The following is a 10,000-nucleotide window of genomic DNA, read 5'->3' as shown; positions in this document are numbered from 1 at the left end:
TCCTTTTTCTGACAGTATACATTATTTCCTTCCATGGACCTGAGCTCTGTTTCGCTTCTGTTTTCCCCCCACATTTAATAAGATCTGTGCCAAAAAAACGGGGCTGATAACATTAGGTTGCCATGGCGTCTGATAGCATTTGGTTGCTATGATGTCTCCCTGGAAACACTAACCCTGGCTAACACTGGTGGTCCAAGGATGAGGACACAGTTGCTATGGGGCCTGGCAACGTGCGAGCAAGGATGACGGTGGGGTTATCAGGGTTACGTCAAAGCTCAATCGGAACAGATCAGAACATTCCAGAACCGACACGGAATTGCTGTCTACCACCTCTAACCCTGCGGTCTCTTATCTCATGACGCCCAAATCTATTTTTGGATTTTTATATTTTCTGATCTTTTCTACTATCTTTTCTTTCGGATGCTACGTTTCTGATTTACTACTTCCCTAGTTATTCACATATTACTTTTACTTCTTACTTAGTACTTGTGTACTTGTAAGTGTATGGGTCACAAACGTTTTTTTTTTTTGGGGGGGGGGCTCAGACGTCAGGTGGCGCAACAGCATGTAATGGCCATAAATGAAGTATATGCTACAATGAATATGGTTCTTAGATAGTCCACTGGAAAAAAAAGTGTGCTGCCCTGACGTGTGCTATTGCTGAAACGTCACTGACTCACATACTATATAGTTACTATTTACTTCCTGCTGACGCACGCACGCACACATGCACACAGGTAGCCAGGCAGACAGGCACAGACAAGAGCACATAAGGATCCCACACATACCCACGACCACAAACCTTTAGCACAGTGTTTCTCAACTGGTGGGTCGCGGAGGGGATATGGGTGGGTCGCGGAGCCATGGTGTAAAAAAAAAAATCATAATTCATTGATTCGCCAAAAAAAAAACATCAACTTTTCCTGCAACAATTTAAAACTTTTCATTTGATAGGCGATTGAACTCCATCAGAGACGGTTTAAACCTAAAGCTACCAAAACCGTCTCTGACTCCATGTCATTTGTCGTCATACAATCAGAATGTTTATGCGAGATAGATAGTAGCGTGCAACCAGTCAGTCGAGTGTTGAAGACAGTGCGTTGAAAAGAAAGCTCGCATTGTGGGAACCAGGGTAAACAATGACAGGCTTGACATTTTCCCCAACGCTTGTCAAGAGATACTTTGTGTGGATAATATTGTGGACAAAAAATGCTCTGAAGAACACCATCTCTGCACATCTCAACAAACTACGCGGTTTAATGAATGACTCGACTACTTCCCGGAGAGTGCACAGAGCAAAGAATGGGTAGCACAATCCTTTTGAAACCGACGATATACGCGCTGCGCTGAGAAAGAGAAACAGCTGATCGAACTGCGTGACTGTGTGACTACTCAATGGTAGCAGCATTCGGCAAAGTCACTTTGTGTCAGTTCTGGTGCCATGTCACAGCTGACAGGGTTCCCACACTTATTTAAAAATCATTTTCCAGGACATTTCCAGGACATTTCCAGGACCATTTTTTGGTAATTCAGGACGGATGTTTTCTCCGTCGAACCCACAATTTGGGCATACACAGCGACACACCGACAGGGGACAAGTAATAAATTAAACAACAGATGGAATGGTTCATTTTAACCTTTTAACCTTTAACCTTTCGGCGACTAAAATCCACATTTAGCAACTTTTTGGTAAAACATGTCTTTTCAGGTGCTGTTTCCACGTAGCAGGATAATTTTTTAGCAGGGTATTTTTTTCTCCTGCTAGGTGTAAATGCAACATGTGGATAAAAAAATCCTCCATTGTAACAAATGCGTTTCAGCCCCCTAAACAGGATTTTTTTTTCTCCTGCTTTTTATACCTGGATTTTAAATATCTGCTACGTGGAAACGGAAGGCCAAAACCAATGCAAAACCAATACAAGCAGGAGAAAAAAATATCCACATATAAAACTAGAAATGCACTCAGAGAATGCAGACCTCCGCCAGGGAAGCTGAATTTGTATTTGTGACATGGTGTGGTGTGATTCATGCAGGCCTACATGTTAGGCCTACCATTGTGTTGAGAGAAGTGAACCTTTAATGTTAACCAAATGATGTGTCTCTTTTATTAGCTAGGATGTGTGTCACCTGGTTAGCTTTAGTATAGTTCACCTGTCATTGTGGGATTGGCAAATGTTTGGTCATGCCATAGCCTATAGACCCTACTGTAATACGGAATATGTAGGCCTACTAGAAATTATTAGATCCCATCCCTATAGCCTTGGTGACATCGGTCATTCATTGTGTGTTGGCAGCATGCCTTTCATCATATAGCCTAATTGTTTTGCCACAATATTAAATGGCACAGCTATTACTGTAATATCCACCCATAATAATTAATGATATGACTACGGTGGTCAACATTGCCCTTTGAGAACACTTTAGGATCACACACGCTGGCTAACTTTAAATAGTGAACTATAGTTCTTCCACCCTTCGAACAAACTTCAACCGGACAGACGAGAGAAAGCTGATTTGGTTGAGAACAATTAACTCCGCGAAAGCTGCGACGTACGCGTGACATTATAGCCTATGTCGTCATTATTATATTACATTATGTTTTAGTGACTGGCTACGCCTATGGCTTCGGCCATGTGGGCACAGTGACAGCAAATCCGCGCTGTGCGCTTTCTGATTGGCTTTGTTGTGGTGACCGTCGCAACACAACTTCGATTAACCAAAATCTAGTGAACTGCACACCTTCTCCTCCTTGGCGCTGCCTTCATCACTGTTAACCACTGTTCGCCGTTATTAATATCTCCACCCTTCGTGGACTTCAACTGAACAGGGAACAACTGTTCAACTCCGCAAAACCTGATTTGATTGTCAGGCCAAACGCTCGGAGAACAATTAACTCGATATGTGTGCCATATTGTACATTTTTTGGTGTGCTATTGGTTACGCAGCCATGGCACAGCAAATCGGCGCGCTATGCTGTGGTCACTGGTCACTGTACATCAATCCAAATCGCAGGCACGTCCTGTCATTGCTCAATTCACCTCTTCCACCTTGTGGCTGCCCGCGAAATAGCAGCGAACGAACAGAGTGACAGACGGACAGACATGCCACACAGAAATCAGGCGATCACATAACCTCCTGGCGGAGGTAAATATCCAGCTACGTGGAAACAGCACCTCAGTGACGCTGAGCTGCTGTCAGAAGCATTTCCTACGATTAAGCAGGGCTGCAGATATGCTCTGATCTCCAAAAAATATAGCACTACAATGTTTTGTAAGTAGGTGCTAGCACTGCCTATTTGTAGGCCTATTATGACCTTAGGCATGTTTTCGAGAGATATATAACGCCATCATATCATCTAGCGACTTTTCAGCAAGCCAACTAGCGACTTGTAGCGACTTTTGGCAACACTGAGTCAAAGAATATGACTGTGTATAAGTGCAAAAAGAGTAGAGTAGAGTAGAGTAGAGTATCGTTTATTGATCCCAGGGGGAAATTAAGGTGTCAAGTAGCATACACACATAAATAAAGACATAAAGACATTGTCCACAAGACATAACACACATATTTACACATAAAATAAAATAATCATATATAGCTCGCTGTTGCATACTTATTGCCAAGGCATCTCTCTCTCTCTCTCACACACACACACACACACACACACACACACACACACACATACACACACACACACACGCACACACACACACACCAAAAATATAAAGTGTAAAGTGTCCAGTGTTCACATGTGCCTTAGCTAAGTGGCACATAGTAGCCAAGACAAGGTGGCCATAAAGTGACCAGGAGTGTCCATAGTCTCTTTCCTAGAACAATGTCCATTGTATTCCTTAGAAAAAGAGATGGGGGGTTAAACACAAGTCACCCCCTGTGTCACTCCACACACACACACCCACACACACACACACACACACCAAAAATAAAGTATACATAGTCCAGGACAGGAGTATCAGTAGTCAGGGGGGTTACACACATCGCAGACTGAGTACGTACACACACACACACACACACACACACACACACACACACACACACACACACACACACACACACACACACACACACACACACACACACACACACACACACACACACACACACACAGTCACACTAACACACACACACACTCAGCTGTGCATTCCGCTGAAAAGGAGTCGAAGGGTAAGAGAGTCCAGGTAAAAAGAGTATGCAGGAGTGGGATCTGTTTATGCAGTCCAGTCCCCTATGATGATCTCTCTTTGTGTGTCCTTCTGTGCAATGTTGAAAAGCTGAATGGCCCTGGGTACAAAGGACTTCCGCAGCCTGTCTGTCTTGCAGGAGATGGCGCGCAGTCTGTAGCTGAACAGGCTTCTCTGGTTGTTGAGGACTGGGTACAGTGGGTGCTTGTCGTTGTCCAAAATAGAGTCCAATCTGCCAAGTGTCCTCTTGTCGGCTGTGGTTGTGAGGGCGTCCAGTTCTGTGCCTACAACAGACCCTGCTTTCCTCACCAGCCTGTCGAGCCGTCCAGCATCTCTTTTCCTAATGCTGCCACCCCAGCATGCCACAGCATAGGAGAGCACACTGGCCATGGCAGACTGGTAGAACATCTGCAGGAGTCTGTTGCAGACATTGAAAGATCTCAGCTTTCTCAGAAAGTAGAGTCTGCTCTGGCCTTTCTTGTACAGTGCATGTGAGTTGGCAGACCAGTCCAGTTTAGAGTCCAGGTGAACACCCAGGTACTTGTATGTGGAGACTGTCTCCACAGTCTCCCCCTCGATAGAGACAGGCACCAGGGGTGGGGTGGTTCGCCTGAAGTCAATCACCATTTCTTTGGTTTTGGTGGTGTTCAGCCGCAGCTGGTTGGTTCTGCACCATTTGACAAAGTTCTCCACCAGTCCCCTGTACTCCCCCTCCTGCCCATCTTTGATGCATCCAACAATGGCCGTGTCATCCGAGAACTTTTGCATGTGGCAGGTCTTCGTGTTGTAGTTGAAGTCAGTGGTGTCAAAGAAAATGGAATCTTGTACAAGAACGACAACTAGCTGGTGTGGCCAGGAGTGGCACTGCAGCTATGTTATCGCAGCCAAGTAAATAATGAATGGGTGCCAATGGGGCTGTACGCTTCTCTTAGAACTATCTGCCCGTGTGATTTTTTCCCTGGAAACAATGAAGTCGCGTTCGATAGATATGAGTAAGTGAAAGCATTTGCCGACACGTTTGCATCTTGTCAAGTGTTAGATTCGTGAAAATGACCCTTATTTCAACTATAGCAATGACATAACACGTGACAATCGACTTTACGGCATACGCCATTTGTTTTGTAGTTTTAAGTCTGACTTCAGATGTCGATGTGTTTAAAGTTATGTTAGGATTGTTGCGGACACCTGTTATTTATTGCATTTAAGGTGGTGGAAAAGCAGCATGTGTACATGGGGTAAAGGAAATGACTGCGCTCATCATAAGAATTTGGGCACCTTCAATTAACATGTTGGACGGTGGTGGGGGTTGAGGTGTGTGACCGTAGATGTCTCTGCTAGGAGGATCAGTCAGAGTACGTCTCTCGTCAGCTCTGGTCGTGAATAGTCGCAGAGATTCCTCAGCCAGCAGGTATTAGCCGAATGCTAGCGTGTTGCAGGACAAAACTAACACGTCTTTGGGAGAACAAAGCCATGTCAGGAACCTTTAACTTCACTTCTAATACAACTTCCATGATAAGGTACAGAATGTGCACACATCTTTACAAACCAGAGAACAGAATCGTCACAAATCCCTGCTGAGCCATTTAGCCCAATAGGCTCCCATTCATCTTTTACTTGGCTGCGTGCGCCAACGGGGCTATAATGGGAGCCAATGAGAGACGGCTATCTCATAGCTTAGAACATTTCTGGTGGTGTACAGGGTGAACAGCACGGGGGAGAGCACCGTTCCTTGTGGAGCTCCAGTGCTGCTGACTACAGTCTCTGATGTGAGGTCACCTAGTCTGACGAACTGGGGCCTTCCTGTGAGGTAGTCTGTGATCCAGTTCACCAGCCCAGTCTCCACTCCCATCTGCAGTAGTTTGTTTCTCAACAGTAGTGGCTGTATTGTGTTGAAGGCGCTGGAGAAATCAAAGTTGGCAACCTGACTAAACTGTGCGTGTGTGTGTGGACAATAATGTATTCAATAGGTGGATATAAATTCAATCGTCATGTCTAGACTCGGAAAAGAGTCAAAATTATACCACAAACAAAATCGGGAAAAAGTTGAAGGAAAAAAAATCCAGGACAAAATATTTTTTTCCAGGACATTTGGTGAATTTCCAGGACATTCAAGGACTTGAAAACATATCTCTAAATTTCCAGGTTTTCCAGGTTTTCCAGGACGTGTGGGAACCCTGAGCTGAGTATTCCATGTTTCCACGAGACGGGCTATCAAAAAATATTTCAGCACACTATCTTTGTGAAAGTGGCTTCTTCACACCACAACTCAAATCAAGACAGCGTCCAGGTTGGACACTGAACTGAACGATATGCTCCGTCTACCATCCTACCGGATTTTGAAGCCCTTGTAATTAGTTTAAAAAAAAACACGGTGCTCCTTCTTGTGCAAGCTAGGCATACGTGATAATAATCACAGTGTTTTGTTAATTGCTGCGTTCACAGGCCTACTGCTATTCATAATAAACCAGAATACATTTCCCACATCTTGAAAGGATGATTTTTAATGTCAAGACATAGGCTAGCTGTTCCTCAGATACATGCTGCAATGTTCACACAGCCCACTTTTTAAAATGTAGGATAATGTTAAAATGACCATGCAGATGCAGAACACAAGTAGGCCTATGTATAAGCCTATTATTATTATTATTATTATTATTATTATTATTATTATTATTATTATTATTATTATTATTATTATTATTATAAGAAGTAGTAAGTAGTAGAAGTAGTAGTAGTAGTAGTAGTAGGCCTAATAATAATAACAATAAATACATAAATAATATATATGAAATAAATGTATAATAAATATATATTATTTATAATAAATGAATAAGAAATAATAATTATGTCATTAAACAGGCCTATTGTGGTTATATTTTGAGAATTACATTGAATTGACTTGAACACTAAAAAATTTGGGTCGCGACCGAATGAGAGTGGAAAATGGTTTGTCCCAAGACTGTTCCAGTTGAGAACCACTGCTTTAGCGCACACACTGCCCCACAGGATCTCACCCACACACACCCACCCACCCATTCTACTCACAGACATCCACCGGTGTGGTACCCACCTGGGGTGACGGGCACGTGTCCGTTGCCGTTGACGACGGGCCTCTCCTCCTCCTCCTCCTCGGGCGGCTCGATGCCGGCCTTCTCCATGTTGCTGACGGACTTGTTGCGTCGCCGCTTGCCCTGCGAGCTGGGTCTGGCGCCCGGCAGCAGGCGGTCTGTTACATCGAGCAGCAGCGGCGTGGGCACGGGCTCGCACGGGGGCTTGGGCGTCCCGTAGTAGTTTTCTGTACACGTGTTTTCACACACACACACACACACACACACACACACACACACACACACACACACACACACACACACACACACACACACACACACACACGTACACGCGCACACACACACACACACACACACACACACATACATTGTTGAGTCATATTACAAGTGAAGTACAACAAAGAATTTCGATTACGTAATATGGTTGCACATGCACTTGCACACAGACACTTGCACTTGCACATAGACACGGACACACGCATGCATGTACGCACACACACTCACACAGACTTGATTTCACTTCATCTTGTGTCAAACTGTAGGTTTAACAACACATCATAGCCTACATATTTAGTTGACAGTCTGTCGTGAGATTGATGTTTGTGGATAAGCCCCCCCCTCACTCACACAAATGCTGAATCGCTGAAGAAAGGAACAAAATAACCAAATATTTTTTTCTAAGTAAAAAAAACACAACATTGACAAGTTGACAGATATATAAGGCTGTTGAAATTCAACACTTTACATACATCATTCTTTTGCTGTAATGTAGCACTCAGGGAAAATGGCCGGTTTTGTATGAGCAACAGCTTGAGAAGTCAGAGAAGAAGGCTGCTTTTGTAGTTGAAATTGACTTCCTTCGACAAGTCAAATACTGTGTGAAAATGCTCAGCGCTTCCTCTGTAGCCTTACAAATTGTAAGTTACAATGTGCACCGTTCACCGTGCGTTGTGTGCAGTGATTGCTGTGTATAGGGAGGGAAAGTAATCTCATCGCCCCCTGCTGGCAACGTTCCAACCCCCTGCAACAAATGAATGTTTTTTTTCTTTGAAAAATTACATCTCGGCCCTGACGACGAAGTAGAAGTAGTGGCAGTCATATTATGGGCATGTTGGCCCGTTTTATCGAATCAGGTGGTAAAATGTTCGGTTTTTCACTGATCTGAGCTGATTTTAATATTCTTTAAAAAGCTAATACAGAACTACACTGACTGGCATGTGTGGCTTGTTTACTCCATGTAATTAGCATAGCCAAATTAGCATAGCCAAACATGAGCCAGAGAGGTGGTTACTCATCACCACAGAAGCCATCATATCTACTAGAGAATTTAAAACCATACCAAAATGATCGCGTGTATATATGTGTAATAAGAAGACAATGTGGAACTCATAGGATTACAAGAATGTGAAGATATGCGAAGAACTTGCGTTCGTTCGCGTTCATTTGTTTCTCTGTGTTGTCAACGAGGCGCGAAGCACAGCATGCTGGGAGCTGTAGTCCGTTTCCGACCAGATTGGCACAATTTCTATTTTTCTTAAAAGGGCAAAAAATGACTTAAGATTTTCACAGGTAGTAGTTCATGCTATTGTGTACGCTGAAAAATGTGTCTGGTGTTATAGTTCCAAGTCATATCTTTGTGGGATTTTTTTTAAAACTTGTCTATGGGAGTTTCAATATGATCACCCTGGTGTTTGGAACGTAACCGCTAGGATCGCTGTTTTCCACTTTCCCTCCCAATTGTGGAGTGCTGGGGCGGACAATGGGAGTTTCCCAGGTGGGCTTTAACTTTCACTTCACAACAGGGGCCATGTCCTATGTGTTTAACTCAAGTACCACGACTCACATCACTGAATGGTGACTGAAAACGTTTCAATTCTTCAAAAGCCTATGGGGATGATCAAAACTGAAATCAGAGTAACTGAGGGAGATGACACATCTTAAAACACATCCATAATAGTAAACTGTATTTAAATAATAATATGTAAACAACGTAAAACGATGAAAATACATGCAAGTGAGTTCTTATGTTGGTGGTTAATGGTTAACTCCATGGAAATGCTCTCTATATTACCCCAACTTTATGACCGTGATACACAAAACTAGTTCAAACAGCTGTGACCTAATGTTTAGGGAGTTGGTCTTGGGAACAAGATTGACGAATGTGGAACGTGGGAGTACATAACTAAAGACCTCCTGTCTTACCGTGTATTGTGAGGGGGGATGGCCAGAATTATAGCCTACTAAAGGCTCTGCGGGCCACATGAAATGGCTCAGCGGGCAGCAAGTGGCCCCCGGGCCTGAGCTTGCCCACCTATGGTATATTCCATTCTGGCTGATAGCATCAGCAAAGTATAATGTAATATGATGCCATGCAATGTAAAAGGTGAGATAAGAACTGGCTAATTTTGTCAGCGAGCGTGCTTAAAGTGGACAATACTTTAGCCCAGTGAAATGGCTTGAGGGTAACTGTATCTGCACCAATGACCACTATGGCCTCCAAAAATAGAAAGCTAATCACTGCCATCTGGTTTTTTTCCTCTTTTTAATGAGGAGACATTAGCATAGCTGCTTAACTGCAGATTTCTCTCCATGAACTGTGGAATACCTCTCTCAGCTCCCTCATACTATATACATGTATTTCTGTCTCAGAATTTTGGATCTGAACGACTGTGAGGTGACGTGCCCAAAAAAGAGGGCTTAAGCATGACTGCACTTTCATTTTGTGCAAAGAGATGA

The 10,000-nt window shown here is 43.6% G+C and overlaps 1 protein-coding gene across 1 annotated transcript in view; it reads right to left on the bottom strand.

The window, feature by feature from the left end:
• Positions 1 to 10,000, bottom strand: part of magi2a (membrane associated guanylate kinase, WW and PDZ domain containing 2a) — a 465,595-nt gene that overhangs the window by 174,297 nt on the left and 281,298 nt on the right. The window contains exon 4 of the mRNA XM_063217120.1: positions 7,267 to 7,491. Coding sequence (XP_063073190.1) covers positions 7,267 to 7,491 — 225 coding nt within the window. The remainder of the gene's footprint in view (positions 1 to 7,266; positions 7,492 to 10,000) is intronic.

Source organism: Engraulis encrasicolus, chromosome 15 (genome assembly GCF_034702125.1).
Source record: "Engraulis encrasicolus isolate BLACKSEA-1 chromosome 15, IST_EnEncr_1.0, whole genome shotgun sequence".
Taxonomy (NCBI): domain Eukaryota; kingdom Metazoa; phylum Chordata; class Actinopteri; order Clupeiformes; family Engraulidae; genus Engraulis; species Engraulis encrasicolus.
Note: the sequence above shows the minus strand (reverse complement) of the source record. Positions and strands in the feature narration are given on the sequence as shown.